At 38.8% G+C, this 17,579-nt stretch overlaps 1 protein-coding gene across 3 annotated transcripts in view; it reads right to left on the reverse strand.

The window, feature by feature from the left end:
- Positions 1-17,579, reverse strand: part of PLEKHA8 (pleckstrin homology domain containing, family A (phosphoinositide binding specific) member 8) — an 89,880-nt gene that overhangs the window by 34,843 nt on the left and 37,458 nt on the right. For all 3 annotated transcript variants that reach the window (XM_011972220.1, XM_011972221.1, XM_011972219.1), the window contains exons 10-12: positions 12,649-12,707; positions 11,558-11,688; positions 10,851-10,921 (exon numbers count right to left, since the gene is read on the reverse strand). In XM_011972220.1, the coding sequence (XP_011827610.1) occupies positions 10,851-10,921; positions 11,558-11,688; positions 12,649-12,707 (261 nt within the window). The remainder of the gene's footprint in view (positions 1-10,850; positions 10,922-11,557; positions 11,689-12,648; positions 12,708-17,579) is intronic.

Consider the following 17,579-nt stretch of genomic DNA (forward strand, 5'->3'; position numbering starts at 1 on the left):
TACTTCCACTCTTACTCTGGGTCCATCAATATATCTGAACTTCAGCTTATTATCGTGGTGGGAAAAGGTCAATACATATGAAGAAACAAAGAAGGAGGAAAGGATATTGAAAAATTGAGACAATACAATTAGAAATACTTTGAAATGTTTTGTGACCCTGAGCCAGTCCCTTAGCTGCCCTCTCTAACCATCTGTTTCCTCCTTTGTAAAATGATCTCTAAGGTTCTTTCCAATTTTAACATTCTATTCTGAGATACCAAATGTTTGTCCTAAATGACCCTATGACCCTGGATATACAGTATTAGAGCTAGAAACCTTCAAAAATATTTATGGAAAGAATGGCTTGAAGTTATTAAGCTAAAGTAATTGGTGAGAACTATATTAATAAAAGTCATTCATGTTTCATACTTTAATCTATAATTTTTGTCCCAATGTATTTTAAAAGGAGATTTTGAAACTGTCATATCATAATTTTAATTATGAAAAAAATCCCAAGAACCAGATGGATGCATTTTATGCAAAGGATGTGTTCCTGAAATTTGAATAATTCAATATATGCAAAATTCAAAACTGATTTCTCCACAGGATTAAATGCATTCTCAGGAAGCACAGATCTACATCACCATGATGCATTTTTATTTCAATGTTCCACTTTATTTCCTAAGCATCATCTCCAGTAGCAACAGAGCACTCATTTCTAAATTAACAGCACAGTGTACCATGGGGGCTATTTGACCTTCTTCATGTTTCTCCGTATCTAAATTCTATTCCAAGCGTTATTTATTTTCATGTGCTAGTTTCAGCACAAGTACTACCACCATTTCATGAATGCTTAGTATGACATTCTAAGGCTACAAAAATATTTTCAATTCTAACAAGAGAAGATGTTAAAATAACAGATAAAGAGACACTAAAACCACAAGTACAAGTTCCTATGCAGTGAAAAGCAATGTGGTTCACAGGACATTGTCAAGGGAAGTCAGGTATTTATTTGCATTTTACTGGCCAAAATGGCACTGCCATGTGGCTGCAGCTTCAACACAGTTTACAATTGACTCAAGCCTTCCAGTTTTGAAATTATGTCATTCTAGTCAACTTTACTTTAAAAATTGGAGGCTTTATTAATACTTTTAGTATATCCTACCATTTCAATTTTACATATTCAAATCTGCACAAAATGCAATTATGTTACATAAAATACATAATACATATTGCAATATATTTTATATAAAAGACTGTACATGTGAAATATAACAACAGATTCCTTTGGCTCTCTAAAGCTTAGGATATGTTGGAATGCCATTATCCAGTGTGTTAATGGTAAAGTAGAAGCAATAAGTGATAATTAATACATTCAAGTATGAAGAAGACTCTTAGAGCCTAAAGGAGAACCCAAAATTAAATTCAACTTTTTTCTTAGGAGAACAGTCTGAGTAAACTAGGGCATGGTCAAAGATATATGTCTTCAATGTAAACCAAACAAAACATAGGTGATTCTCTGTAAGAAGACATATGGCATCAAGGAAATTTCAGATGGTATACAAGACCTTAGTGAGGATATCCTGAGAAATGTGAAGAAAGGGGTTGCTGATTCACAAAGTGTATAGTACCGATGGGCAGAGAATACTAGGTACAGCCTCTGATAAAAACCAGCAAGACAACCAAATTTTCAACCATTTGAGCAGCCATCTGGGCTGGCAAGAGTGTACAGGTCCACGGGAAACATCCTGAGGTAAGTTACCAAGGTAAGATACTGCGAATCCTCTTTCTTGTGTTGGTATTCCAGGCAGGGCATCAAATGCCATTAGAAATAAAGAAATACCATTAAAATCTGCTGGTGGATATCTACCATGAACACCTGCTCTATTCAACAAGAATTCAGGGCAAGTCTACCACACAGTAGTATCTTTAGGTGATTTAAATTCAGTCAATTCCCTGTCCTCAAGAAGTTGATGGTTTATAGAAGAGCCAGTCGTGTAACAATCTTTATTGTGTAAGTCAGTAACTGCTAGAGTACATATCTGTATGCAGTGCTACAGGAACAGTAAGAATGGAGAAACTAATTCAGCCTGGGCTGGTGGGGAGGCGTGTGGACACAAAAAATTCTCAGAAGGAATCCTGAAGGCTGGATAGGGTAGAGAGCAGAGTGGTAGATGGTGCTGCAGACAGAGCGAGCATCACTGCGTTGTGAGAGGTCATGGCATGCTGGGCGATGGTGAGCAAAATTCATTGGATCTGAAGAACACCAACGCTTGCAAACTGGGTTGGGCCAAATTGTGAGGACCTTTATCCATCATGTCAAAAATTATGATCTTCCACCTGAGGCATAGTGGAAGTTTTGAAAAATATAACATTTATTGCTTTTTTGGGGTTTCACGATTGATGTCCGTTGTTGAAAATAAGGAAAATACTTTAAAAGGAGAGAGCTAAAGAAACCTATAATCCTTTCTCCCAGAGATAACCACAGTGGGCATTCTGGAAAAATATTCTCTTAGTTTTTTTCCCCTGTACAGAGAATATTACCTTCTTCTGTTAGCGAAGTCATGATCATTCTGATTCAGAATTGTGGTAGGGAAGTAACAAGTTGAAATTCACACTTCTTTACAGTCTGTAGCAAATAACAGCTGTACTGGTGCCTGACCCTCCAGCTCCAAGGCCCACCTGGCTGGACAGATTGCTTGTTTAAAAGAGCTCTGGGCCAGGCATGGTGGCTCACGCCTATAATCCCAGCACTTTGGGAGGCTGAGGCAGGTGGATCACAAGGTCAGGAGTTCAAGACCAGCCTGGACAAGATGGTGAAGCCCCGTCTCTACTAAAAATACAAAAATTAGCCAGGTGTGGTGGTGGGTAACTGTAATCCCAGCTACTCGGGAGACTGAGGCAGAGAACTGCTTGAACCTGGGAGGCGGAGGTTGCAGTGAGCCAAGGTCGTGCCACTGCAGTCCAGCAGCCAGGGCGACAGAGAGAGAGAGAGACTCTGTCTCAAAAAAAAAAACTCTGGATTCGGTGTTATGCCAACCTCAGAGACCTTATACTTTTCCTATACATTGCCATTCAAGTTAACTATTCAAAAAAGCCTAGAAACTCTTTCCCATGCCCTCTTCTAAAAGACAACAAAAAGACAAGGAAGACAAAGGTGCTGTGAGTCCAAACAGCATGGGGAGCCTGGCTTAAGGATGGGAGAGTGTTTGTACAGCAGCACATCTGTCTTCCCATTGGCCCTAGTAGACAAAGCAGCTGTTCCTTGTTATGCTTATACCTTGCCAGAGGAGAGTTCCACCTGGCAAAATGTGGGCCAGATGATCTAATGGGAGAAGGTGTGTCAAAAGAATTTGGGCTGGGTCTTGACTGAGATCACTGCTGCAATTTAAAACCAACAAATGAAATAAAAGTCATTAAAAAAAAAAAAAAGACTTTCCAAAGTCCTTAGCTGACTTCTAGGCTGCAAATATCCCTGCCATGTGAGACTGGCTGCATTAAAATAAGATGAAGTCTAAGCCTGACCTATTTTGGTTACCTAGAGAAGACTAGATAATGAAATACATTAATCTTCACTGTAATACCCATTCATTATCATCATGCATGTTCTATAATCTGGGAGTATTTTTGGCCTCTGAAAGACATAAATGATACCCTTCTCCCAGTTCTTTGAGATGTGTCAGTTCCCCAAAGACTGAGTCAAAATTTCTGAGTAGGAAGTCTTGACAATCACCTTGCCTAATTCTTTTCCTTTTAGAAATGAAGCCATGGAAGACCCAGAAAGGTAGTGACTTGCCCAAGGTCACAAAGTTAAAAGCAATGAGACCTGGGGACACTCTTGTTGCATCACAACATTCTGTCAAAAAACTAGTATTTACTCTGTAAACAATGTAATAAAAATGAAAAATATGCCTTTTCCAATCGTTCTTCTGAAAGAATTAGCACCTTATTCTGGTTATGGAAACAGCACAGTTCTCATTCATTTACTATTAGTAACTCAGAAACTTGCTATCAGGTATTTAGAGATTATGCCTAAAGCTTTTATAGTAACTAAGAGAACAACCCTTCCATTACTGTTGGTGGACAACCATTCTGTCCAGGAACTTTGTATAGGAAAGTGTTTTTCTACTGTAAACCTATAATTGGTAAAGTTATTTGGCTTGTAGAGAAGACAAGAGAAATGTCAATCTAAGTCTTAAGAGAAAGCCTGGAAAGTAGATAACCAAAGCCAAAAAGGACGGAATTACTAACCAGGCTGAGGAAATGACAATCATAGCTCTGCAAATGTGCTTGACTAGACATTTCTGAGGCAAGAATTAGGAACTAGGAGATTTGAAAGCAGGTAGTCAAGTTTGGCAGGAGGCTGGTGGGAAACAGATAGGCACTGGGGAAGTGTGCTTGCCCTAAGGTCCTATGACTTCTAGAGAGAACGGTCCAGTAACTCAGAAAAGTAAGAATCTTCATCCGATAACTCATGTCTTTTTAAAGCACAGGTGGGCGAAAGAACAATGGACCAGAATATGGAGTCTAGAACAGATCTCTCTCTCTTTCTTTCTCTCTTTCTCTCTCAAAGTTGGTATTACACACAAGTGGGGAAAAGAACAGGTGATCCAATGAATGCTGCTAAGACAACTGGCTTTCTGATTGGAAATAATAAAATTATATCCCCACCTTACACCATTCACAAAAATAAATTCCAAGAAGATTAAAGACATAAATATGAAAGCAAACCTACAAAACTTTGAGAAGAAAATGTCAGAGAACATCTTTGTGACCTCAAGGGAAAAAGGGATTTCTTAAACAAGATATAAAAAATGCAAGCCATAAAGAAAGAATGACATGTTTGATTACATAAAAACTGAAACTTCTGTATACCAAAAGACACCATAAATAAAGAGCAAAGGTAAGCCACAGACTGATAGAACACATTTTAACCCATAACTGAAGAAGATTAGACATTTTAGCCCATAACTGAAAAAGATTAATATCCAGGAAATAAAAAGAACTCCCAGGAGTCGATAAAGGAAACCTAAGAGAAAGGTGGTCAAAGTACATGAACAGGCAACTCACCAGAAGGAAATCAAATTGCCAATGAAGACAGGAAAAGCTGCTCAACCTTACTTGTTATCTAAGAACAAAAACTTTGGCAATATTCTATCATTTTACAGCCATCAGGCACAAATTTAAAAGGCTGACAATGACAAGTGCTAAAAAGAATGTGGAGTATTGGGAACTCTCACTACTCTGCTGGTAATTATAGACTTTGGAGAGCAATTTGGCAATATCCAGTCATGTGGTTCAGCCATTCCAATTGTATTATGTACTACAGCAGCAGTTTCCAGTGCAGTCTCCAAACCAGCAGCCTCGGCATCACCTGGGAACTTGTTAGAAATGCAAAGTCTCAGCCTCACATCAGACCTACAGAGCAATCTGTGTTTCAAGGAGCCTTCCAGGTGAGGTTAATACAGGCTAGAGTTTGAGAACCACTGTTCTGGCAGCACAGCTTCTCAAGCAGTTAAGGCCCCATGAATTACCAGTCTGTAGACAGCCAAAGCCCCTGGGCCAGTCCCTCTTAGCTATGAGAAGCCTCCTCCTTTTTCTGGTGTGCTCTCTGGACATAATTTTCCATGTGATAGAGAACATGTGTGAAAGGAACATGTACATTGTATAATTGCTTTTAACAGTGAAAATCTGTAATCAACTGTGTCCATTAACAGTATATTAGTTTTTCTAAACCGTGGTCTATTCATACAATGAAATGCTAAACAGCAAGGAAAAGGAATGAGCCAAGACTACAAGCGTCAACAGTGGCTAAAATCTGAAAACACTGAGTGAAGAAGGAAGAATGTATACAATATGATACCACATATACAAGTTTAAAACATGTAGTACAATACTAGACGCTGCTTATGGACACATAAATATACAGTAAAAGTATAAAAACATGTATTACATAATGAACAACAGCAAATTCAGGATGATGATCTCTGGAAAATGATGGGAGTCACAGGATTAAGGGGTGACATGTAGGTACTTAACTGTATTGAACTATTTTTTCTATTAGGTCAAGTGGTAGATATTTGTTAAATGCCTGAATTATTTATAATTTTCTTTTCTGAGACAGAATCTTGGTTTGTCACCCAGGCTGGAGTGCAATGGTGCAAACATGGCTCACTGCAGCTTCAACGTCCCTGGCACAAGTGATCCTCCCACCTCAGGCCCCCAAGTAGCTAGAACTACAGGCTTGTGCCACCACACATGGCTAATTTTTGTATGTTTTGAGGAGATGGGGCTTTGCCATGTTCCCCAGGCTGGTCTCAAACTCGTGAGCTCAAGTGATCTGCCTCCCTTGGCCTCTCAAAGCGCTGGGATTACAGCACTTGGGCATGTATTTTTAAAAACAGAGCTACTAGGAAAGTAACCTCTGAATTCTTCATAGTGACTAAGCTTAAGGTAAACTGAGTTGTATGGACAATAACAAGTGCAAAGAGATAAAACAAGTACCCAGAGATGCCCTTTGTTAACTTCAGGCACTGTTAAGACTAACGCTTGTGCTGCCAGCCAGTCCTGTCAGCGGAGGCATATGCTGCAAATGGCTCTGGAAAGAGTATAACAATTCACGTTCCATGGTATTTTCAGAATGGCCAAGTTATGATTTGATGTCAAATATCTGATTATGAGTTCTGACTTTATCTCTCTCACTTATCTCTCCTTGTCTATGAAAGCCTTTCATATTAAATACGTGATTGAGCATCCTTTTAAAATCTTTTCTATTCTATGCCAGAAAAGGATCTTGGTTGTGTTAATTTTTACTGACATTTATGGGATCATTCTGAAGTGAGGTATGTGGCAATATGTTATCCCACTGAGCACAGAGCATATAACATTTAATACAATGGTGCATGAAATGCCAGAGCAACTTTCCTTCCTTCCACTTGCAAGGATGCTTTCCAAAACCTCTTTTTGATGTGGAATATGCAATGGAGAGGGGGACTCAGCTCTAAGGCAGATCATTAAACATATCTGCCTTGTGAACCCAACTCCCTCCTGAAAATGACCTCTATAGAATGTTAGAGGACACTAAGGGAACAGAGCAGCTCTTAGCATGAAACCACCCAAAATGTTCCACTCTGATCATCATTATGGGGAAGCCAAGTGATGGCTCAACTGCAAAAAGGGGCAGTGGAAAGTCTAAGGCCTGTTTCAGATGCTGGAAGTATTCCAGATCACAGAGTTGCAGCAATGCAATAACTAGAGATGCATTTTCCAGAAAGGTAACTGAGTCATGACTTCTACTATATGTTATTTAGGACTTTTACATATAAATGTCCTATTTCCAAGGCCACTAAGACCACACAAGTTTCATGAACATTCACCTCAAACCTTTCTTAAGCAGTATTTTTATTGGAAAGCTGTCTAATTATGATGAAAAGGAGGCAAAATCAACTGATGCTATAACTAATTTCGGCGGTTTTATTTCTGCTTATTAAAAATCTCTTAGATGCTGTCAAAATCTCAAAATGATCAAGATGTAGACAAGTGACAGGTGAACCTCAAAGACCCAAGTCTAGATGACTAGGTCTCAAACTTTAGCATTGATTAGAATCACCCGAATGACTTGTTAAACCATGGACTGCCAGGCCCCAGCATCAGAGTGTCTGATTCAGCAGGTCTGGGGTGGAACTGGATAGTTTGCATTTCTAATGAGTTCTCAGGTGATAAAGATGCTGCTGACCTCGGACCAGCCTGAGAACCACTGATGGAGATTTTGAGACCCTAGGGAAAGTATTTATCCTCTTTAAACCTCAGTTTATTCACTGGAGAGTATTTGGAAGATTAAATAAAATATCAAGAACTTAGTGTAGTAGTTACACTGGGTGCTCTATTATAAGTGATAGCTGTTTTTAAATTCAACTTTAGAATTTAAAAAAGTCAACAAACTTGCCTATAAATGGCATATAAATTGCACACTCTTTTACCTACTTATTCACCCTCCCTCATTTCAAACAAGGTATCAGTTCTACTTATAAAGGCTGGGACTTCAAAATGAGAAAAAGGAACCATTATCCCAGAAGAAATATGCATCAAGGAACCTACAGGTTCTGAATGACTATTGTGTAAACATTGCTCAAAAAACCGTTTACACAGAGCTTGTTGTGTCTGTGTCTGTGGGGGAGGGAGGGTGGGTTTAATAGGGGAACTTTGGAGGAAGGGTGGGTTTAATAGTGGAACTTTATCTCCTCACACTGAGCAGCAGCAAGAATCTAGGGATTTCCACAATCAAAGATAGGATTTAAATCATAAACACCTTCTTTGAAATAAGCCTGAACATCAGGATGAAAATGTCAAATTTACAGCCTCCCTTCTCTTTTCCATCAAAAATTGTGCCGAAGGAGAAGAGAGGGAAGAAAAAGCTGAGACTGGCTGTGATTATTGCAGTCACAAAGCAGCATTTGCCCTTCAAAGTCTCCTCTTTCTTCACAAAGTCAACACATCCCCTGGGCCCAGTCTCCAAATCAAGTACAAGGTTTGATGAGAAACCTTGAGGAGAAAAGGAGAGAGAAAAGTGGGCAGAATCAGGGTTGGGACTGGACAGAAATGGTATATCCTCAGTTTCCTTTCTATCTCTAGCGGGCGGTCAAAGCCCATAAGCAGATGGGTTCTGTTCCACCCCAGCTCCTGCAGTAGGCTAAATGGGATCAACATTGTCCTACTCCCCTTCCATACACAGCCCTAACAAAGTAATAGCAGCATAAGACATGCGGAGTCCACTGGGCACACAGTGCTGAACCCTGTATCTTCTGCATTTCCAACAGGTGGAGAAGTCTTTCTGCTGGCATGAAAATTCCATACTAATAAGTCAGTTTGAGGAGAAGTTTCTGGCTTGGCACCTAAGCTTTGTAAACTTTCCATTACTGATTTGGGACAAGTAAGTCTTATTTTCTGGCAGGTTATTAACTTCATGTATCATGATTATGATAATGATGACAAAACATCATTATCACAACAATAGATGCTAATCTTGACAACTGAGCAGTGTTTGTTTTTTTTTAGACAGAGTCTGGTCTCACTTGATCGCCCAGACTGGAGTACAGTGGCACGACCACAACTCACTGCAGCCTTGACCTCCTGGGCTCAAGCAATGTTCCCACCTCAGTCCCCTAAGTAGCTGGGACTACAGGCACGCAACACCATACTCAGTTAATTTCTGTATTATTTTTGGAGAGATGGAGTTTTGCCATGTTGCCCAGGCTGGTCTCAAACTCCTGAACTCAAGTGATCCTCCTGCCTCAGGCTTCCAAAGTAGTAGGATTACAGGCAGAAGCCACCACACCCGGCCATACTGTTTTGTGTACCAAATACTTCTGTAATTTTTTCACATGCACATACACCTACTTAATATTTACAACCAACTTATTAGGGAAATAATATCACCATTCCCATTTTATAGATGAGGAAAGTGAGGATCAGAGACGTTAAATAACTCGCCTAAAGGCAGAGCACTAATGAGTGGCAGAATCCAGAGAGCCACTCCAGAGCTCCTGATCCTAATCACTCCACAAGCCATAAAGCTTGACAGACACTGGCTAGGGGGCATGAGTAGACATGCTGAATACACTTTTAGTACTTGAAATCAGGACACAGAGGGGAGAATATAACTGAGACCATTCTGAAATTCAGGGATGTATGGGGAATGTAAAAATGCAGGTGGCCCAGGGATGGTGGAGAAGACCCTCTGTAGGAGAAATGTGGACCTTCAAAGCAGGGGCCTCAAAGCCACTTTGCTTCAGACCCTATGTTGGTCTTAAGCAATATTTTAATCTTACAGTTCCCTAACCTGTAAAAATGGATAGAAATGAGGATTAAGTTTATGAAGTCTAAATTCTTCACAAAGTGCTATCAAAATGTCAGCTCTCATTTTTACGGCAGATCAGCAGTTGCTAGATGGGGCAGACTCGGGAAATCATGTGAGGGCACAATTCTTGAGGACTCATGGCCCAGAGAGAGAACTAACAGAAGGAAGTAGAACCCAACTATGACACTGAAAAAAAGCCACAGAGAACACTAGCTCCCTCTCAAACCAGAAGCATCTAATTAGTTTCTGTCACAGTTCATTTTTTTCTCCACACATGCCTCACGGCCCATGCTAGAAGAATTTCCTACAGATCAATGGTGAGAGTTCAGCCACTCCATTGGAAGCACTGTAAGGATGCTTCCAAATCTCAACATTTTCCAAAACTGGTCTGATAAATGGCTCTATCCACATCCATCCATCTACCTACCTGTCCAATGTTTATTAAGCACCTACAATGTTGCAGTCACTACCTTAAGGTGCTGGAGATATAAGATGATCTCCTTTGATCAAGCCCTTCATCCCATTTTGGCTCCACGACTAGAAACTGGGATGCACAGAGCATTATATATTTGAGGAGTACAGGATGATGAAAACCTTTAATCCTACTCCAGGACATATCCCTGGGATTCCCCCACGCCAATTTGCTGTTATGGACTTCAAGCTTTTCTTTGGATATGTATGATTTTCAAGGACTATAATATATCTGAAAATTTAGGAAAACTAACTTCTTGATAATATTAGGTCTTCCTATTATATTTAAGAGATGGCTTTCCATTCAGCACTTCTTTAAAATATACTGATTTTTAGTAAGTTACATCTAGATTACCAGGTCATTGTCTCATAGGTACTTTTAAAACAAAGCATATAGGAAGCAATGAATAATAACGAAATAAGAAAAGAAACAAAATGAAATCCTGAAAAGCAGAAATATCCCCTATATACCCTGTATCCTCCTCTAGGGGTCTCCATTCCACATTCTATTGATTCATCTGACAAAAACATAAAGAACACTTACTCAGGGCTGTCTGGATATCCTTTTCCCCATTTTTCACTTCTGTCAAAAATCCCTTCAAAAATTTGAGACCTCTAAAACAAAATAAATGAAGAAATATTACTTTCAAAGTTCCCTTATGTTGAATGAGTACAAAGAAACGGCAGACATCAGCTTCCATTTCAGTAACATCTCAGGCACAGCAGTGAATAGGTCAAATCATATGGCATTCCTTCCTGAACCTCTTCCCTTCACTTCCCTTTAGCTTGCTCTGGAGCCCATCCTTCATCTCATCTGATATACCTAAAGAAGTGGTTTTCAAAATGTGTCCCAGGACTAGTGGCTTTAGCATTACCTGGGAATTTGCTAGAAATGCAAATTCTGGGGCCCCATCCAAATTACTCAATCAGAAACTGGTTCTGAGTCTAGTGTTTTTAACAAGTCCTCCAGATGATTCTGATGCCACTGAAGTTGGAGAGCTATTGATTTAAAGAGAAGCCAGTTGACTTTAATGCCTTTAAGATTCCTATCTTATATACTTATTAACAATATTTATCACCATCAAAAGGGAGGCAAAAAAAAGTGGTATTATTCATTAGGCCTTCTAGAAAAGGCTACACAATTCAACTAGATCCTTCACTCAGAAGCAGTCTCCTTTGTGCAACAATTTTTTTTGCTGGTAATTTTTTTTGAGCTAGATTTTAACTGCTGTCCCACCCCAACTGCCTCACCTCTTCAGCCACAAGAGGGCTTCAGTCGCCGAGTTCCTAACCTGGGCTACATCCGCCTCTACTTCGTGCAGCACTATCTTCTGGAGAGTGGTAAACTCTTCTTTGTTGGTTATGTATTTCTGATTTACTTTCTGCAGGGAAAGCAGGGAAACAACCTAAGTTTAAAATGCCGAAGTTATCAAGCAACTCAGTATAGTATTGAGACTTGTAAGTTTGGCAAGCAGGCCTCTAAGAAAACAAATTAAGCTTCTATTACCTTCTTCCTTATGTTTTCATGATAATATTCTTTTTGGAGAATTCTATGTAGCTTAAACTGGAATTAAATAGTCTCAGGGTTTAAAGTTTTGTTCTTTAAGTTCTTTTTTCTGCCTCAGAACCTCTCTCATGGCTGTCTTTGGCAGATACTTTTCACTCTGAGTATAAAACTCAACAATCATTTGTTCTAATAAGACTACTTGCAACTATTCCACCTAAATACAATAAAGAAAGGCATATCTACAGGAATTCCTAATAGTGCTTCCTCAAAGACTAGTCTCCAATGACAAAAAAGACAGATTTTTATTAGGTACTGTATCCTCAAGAAGGTAACATTTAATCTACATTTAAAAGGGGACCCATCCCTTATTTTACCTGGAAGAAAGAGACTCAAGAGAAATTTGGTGAGTTGTTGATGGTCCCACAACTACCACTGGAAATGGGCCTTTTGAGTCCCAGGCCACTGACAGCTATTTTCACTATATAACCTAGCTTTTAGAAAAATATAACTTGTCATCATTTCAACTTAAAAAAGCACAGAATCAGTGTGGACATTAGAGTGAAACCCTACTGAGCCACACAGTGCACATGAAAAGGCAGTCCTGGTTTCATTTTAAAAATGAATCTTCTACTCCCCATAAAGCTTAACTCTAGCATATAATAAAGGCTTAGTAATTCCCTTACTGAGCATTCACAATGTGAGAAGAAAGATGCTTGCTCTCTTAAAGAACAGTGATACATTTTCCACTTTTTGATTTAATCTTGCCAAGCACAAAAATGTTGACAACATTTTCCTTTATTTAAAAGTTTCCACAGAGACAAACCAGTATGCTCACCTTAATATTTCCAACAAGATCCATCTTAACAGGAGCAAACACTGTAGGGCCAAGTTTGTCTAGAAGAAAAGATCAAAAACATTTCTGAAAAAACAATTTTAAGTGGCAATGTTTTTATAATAAAGAAATAATAAATTTAGCAGATCCTCAACAACTTTAATTTTTGCTTCCAAATCATTATCTAAACACCTTCAAAAGCTTCCAGGATACTATTATCATCTTTTTCTATTACACTACTCCAAGGTGAGTTATAATGAGGCCCTAAGTGACAGGTGAGATGAAGACAATCTTATAAGTTTAGGATTCATATAGTAATCCTTAGGGCTGCACTGTCCAATATGGTAGCCACTAGATATGTGGCTAGCTAGTACTTGCAGTCTGGCTAGTACTAACCAAAATGTACTGGAGGTAAACTACATACCAAATTTGGAAGACTAAGTATGAAAAAGAGATTGCAAAATATCTCATTAATGATTCTTTTGGTTTTTTCGTTTGTTTTTTTTTGAGATGGAGTCTCTCACTGTGTCCCCAGGCTGGAGTGGAGCAGCGTGACCTCAGCTCACGGCAACCTCCACCTTCCGTTCGAGCGATTCTCCTGCCTCAGCCTCCCGAGTAGCTGAGATTATAGATGCCCACCACCACACCCAGCTAATTTTTGTATTTTTAGTAGAGACAGGCTTCACCATGTTGGCCAGGCTGGTCTTGAACTCCTAGTCTCAAGTGATCTGCCCACCTCAGCCTCCCAAAGTGCTGGGATTACAGGCGTGAGCCACCATGCCCAAACTTATTAATTATTCTTTTTTTTTTTTTTTGAGATGGAGTCTCGCTCTGTCACCAGGCTAGAGTGCAGTGGCGTGATTTCGGCTCACTGCAACCTCCAACTCCTTGGTTCAAGCGATTCTCCTGCCTCAACCTCCCAGGTAGCTGGGATTACAGGCATGTGTCACCACATTGGCCAAGATGGTCTCGATCTCCTGACTTTGTGATCCACTTGCCTTGGCCTCCCAAAGGGCTGGGATTACAGGCGTGAGCTGCCACGCCCGGCCCAATGATTCTTTTATATTTATTACATGTTGAGATATTTTAGATATTCTAGGTTTTAAAATACATTATTAAAATTAATTTTTGTTTACTATGATAATGTGCCTACTAGAAAACTTAAAATTACATATGTGGTTGGAATATTTCTGCAAGAACAATGACTAAAAAATAAAACAAAGAGGTATAGCTAAAAAGCCAAAAGAGAAAAGATAGTGGAACTCTAAGAAGAAAAAAAAAAAAAACTTGATTGATCTAAAAGAAAGGCAGGGACAAAGATAGGTAGCTAAGAGGCCAAAAGAGGAAATAAAACAGAATACTAAAAAAAAATTGATTAACTGGTGAGAAATCAGGAAAGGAGTTTTTAAAAAGGGAACAAAGAACATATAGAGAAAAGCAGAAAATAAGTAGCAAGATGATAGAAACAAATATCAAGATAATGAATGAAATTCATCCAAACAATGTAAGTCACTACATTAACAAATTACAGGAAAAAAAAAATGACTTCAGCAAATAAAGAAAAAACATTTTATAAAGTTAACTCATTCATGATTATAAAAACAACTCAGCATATAAACACAATTTATATGTACATGCTATTAATAATTGGAAAATGAAATAAAACACTATTTACAATAGAATAAACAAAAAATTCTAAACTTTATTCCTAACAAAAGATGTATGATAGCTATACACTAAAAACTATATAGAACATTCTTGAGAGAAAATTAAAATGACTTAAGTAAACAGATATAGCATCCTCATGGATTGGAAGATTATCAGTGTTTTTCTTTTTGAGACAGGGTCTTGCTCTGTCACCTAGGATGGAGTACAGGGTGCAATCACGGCTCACTGCAGCCTTGATATCCCAGGCTCAGGTGATTCTCCTGCATCAGCCTCCCAAGTAGCTGGGACTATAGGCTTGCGCCATCACACCTGGCTAATTTTTTTATAGGGACAGGGTCTCACTTTGTTGCCTAGGCCAGGATCAAACTCCTGGTCTCAAGCGATCCTCCTGCCTTGGCCTCCCAAAGTGCTGGGATTACAGTTATGAGCCAGTAAGCCCTGCCTTCAATGTTGTTTAAGATGCCAGTCTTCCCCTAATTGGTTTCCAGATACAATGTAATCTTAATCAAAATCCTAAAAGACTTTTAAATAGGAATTGAACAGCTAAAATTTATCAAAAGGCCTAGAATTTCCAGAACAACCTTGAAAAAGAAAAAACTGAGAGACTTACATTATCTGATTTCAAGCCTTATAATTAAGATACCATAAGATCACTGGAACAGAAGAGAGAGTCCAGAAACAGTCCCACATTATAAGCATTATAAGTTCAACTGATTTTTGACAGAGTTGCCAAAGCAATGTAAAAGGGAAAACATATTTTGACCCATGGTTCTTGAGCAACCAGATACCACAAGGGGGAAAAAAAAAATGAGCCTCAACTCCCTACCTCACACCACACACAAAAAATAATTCCAGTGGTTCATAGGCACAAATGTAAAAGTTAGAGGAGTCTAGAAGAAAACAGAATATCTTCATGACCTTTGGGATAGGTAAAGATTTCTTAAGACACTAAAAGCACTAAGCATAAAAGAAGAAACTGGACTTCATCAAAATTTAAAACTTCTGAAAAGGCATCATTAAGAAAAGGAGGAGGCAAGCCATAGTCTGGGGGAAAATACTCACATGTCTACAATGAAATTTTAATTAAAAATATATAAAGAACTCTCCCAACTCAGTAATAAAAAGAAAAACAATTGACTTTTAAAAATGGGTGAAAGATTTGAACAGACATTTCACAATGGAAGAGATAGTGATGGCCAATAAAAGTGCTCAATATCATTAGTCATCATGGAAATGCAAATTAAAGCCACAATGAAATATCACTGAGACATGCAGGAATGGCCAAAAACAAAATATTGACACCACCAAATGCTGGTGAAGACGTGAAACAACTAGAATACTCATACACTATGAACAACTGTGCAACTATTATAACTGTCTGGCAGTTTATTATAAAATTAAACTATGAACCAGCAATTCCAGTCCTAGGTATTTACTCAAGAGAAATGAAAGCATAGGCCCATGGGCACAAAAATGTTCAGAGCAATTTCATTTATAATAGTCCCAAACTGGCCAAGAGCGGTGGCTCACTCCTGTAATCCCAGCACTTTGGGAAGCCAAGGTGGGCGGATCACATGAAGTCAGGAGTTTGAGACCAGCCTGGCCAATATGGTGAAACCTTGTCTCTACTAAAAATACAAAAAAAATTAGCCGGGCATGGTGGCACAGGCCTGTAATCGCAGCTACTCGGGAGGCTGGGGCAGGAGAATCACTTGAACCCAGGAGGTGGAGGTTGCAGTGAGCCAAGATAGTGCCACTGCACACCAGCTTAGGTGACAGAGCAAGGCTGTCTCAAGAGAAAAAAAAAAAGAGTCCCAAACTACAAACCACCCAACATCCATCAATAAGAGAGTGAATAAATAATTGTGGTATATTCATTTAATGGAATACTACTTAGCAATAAAAAGGAATGAACTACTGATACAGACAACAAGGATGAATCTCAAAAACATACTGTATGAGAAAAGCCAGAGGCAAAAGAGTATAATATTCCAGTTATTTCAAGTTTCAGAATAGGCAGAACTAACCTATGGTGACAGAAATCAATAAAGTGGTTATTTTAGACTGAGTGACACAGGGAACGTTCCAGGATGATGAAAACATACTATTTCTTGATAAGGATATGGATTACAGAGATAGATGCATTTGTCAAAATTCACTGAATCATAACAGTTAAGTCCTACACAAGTTATACCTCAATTTTTACAAAAGATGTATAGTTAAATGGGTCATAAAGCAAATTTCAACACATTAGCCATTCTTGGTATTACTGACTTTATACAAGTAAAAGCGAATTTGACATAAACTTTTTTATATATATAAACACTATATATAATATATAAAATGATATATTTGTTATATATATATAAATTACATATAATTTAAATGTTACATATAAATTTTCATAGATATATTTATTATAAATATAAATACAACACCTATATATACACATAACATATATACATATACATTTTTTTTTTTTGAGACAGGCTATCTATCGTCCAGGCTGGAGTGCAGTGGCGCAATCTCGGCTCACTGCAACCTCTGCCTCCCAGGTTCAAGTGATTTTCCTGCCTCAGCCTCCTGAATAACAGGGATTACAGGCATGCGCCACCATGCCCAACTAATTTTTGTATTTTTAGTAAAGACGGGGCTTTATCACGTTGGCCAGGCTGGTCTCAAACTCCTTATCTCAGGTGATTTGCCTGCCTCAGCCTCCCAAAGTCCTGGGATTACAGGCGTGAGCCACTGTGCCCAGCCATAACATATATTTTATTTATTTACATATATATATGTGAGATATATATGAGATTATGTGTGAGATATATGTGTGAGATATGTGTGTGATATATGTGTGATACGTATGTGATATGTGATATACATGTGATATATATGTTTTACATATATATCTAGAGAGAGAGAGAGAATGTATCTTTAAAAAATCTTTGAAAATACGTATTGGAAGCCGGGCGCAGTGGCTCAGGCCTGTAATCCCAGCACTTTGGGAGGCCGAAGCAGGCGGATTAGGAGGTTTGGAGATGGAGACCATTCCGGCAGACACAGTGAAACCCTGTCTCCACTAAAAATACAAAAAAAGTAGCCGGGTGTGGTGAGAGGCGCCTGTAGTCCCAGCTACTCGGGAGGCTGAGGCAGGAGAATGGCATGAACCTGGTGGGGTGAAGCTTGCAGTGAACGGAGATCCCGCCACTGCACTCTAGCCTGGGTGGCAGAGCCAGACTCCGTCTCAAAAAAAAAAAAAAAAAAAA

This window comes from Mandrillus leucophaeus, unplaced genomic scaffold (assembly GCF_000951045.1).
Source record: "Mandrillus leucophaeus isolate KB7577 unplaced genomic scaffold, Mleu.le_1.0 Scaffold128, whole genome shotgun sequence".
Classification (NCBI taxonomy): domain Eukaryota; kingdom Metazoa; phylum Chordata; class Mammalia; order Primates; family Cercopithecidae; genus Mandrillus; species Mandrillus leucophaeus.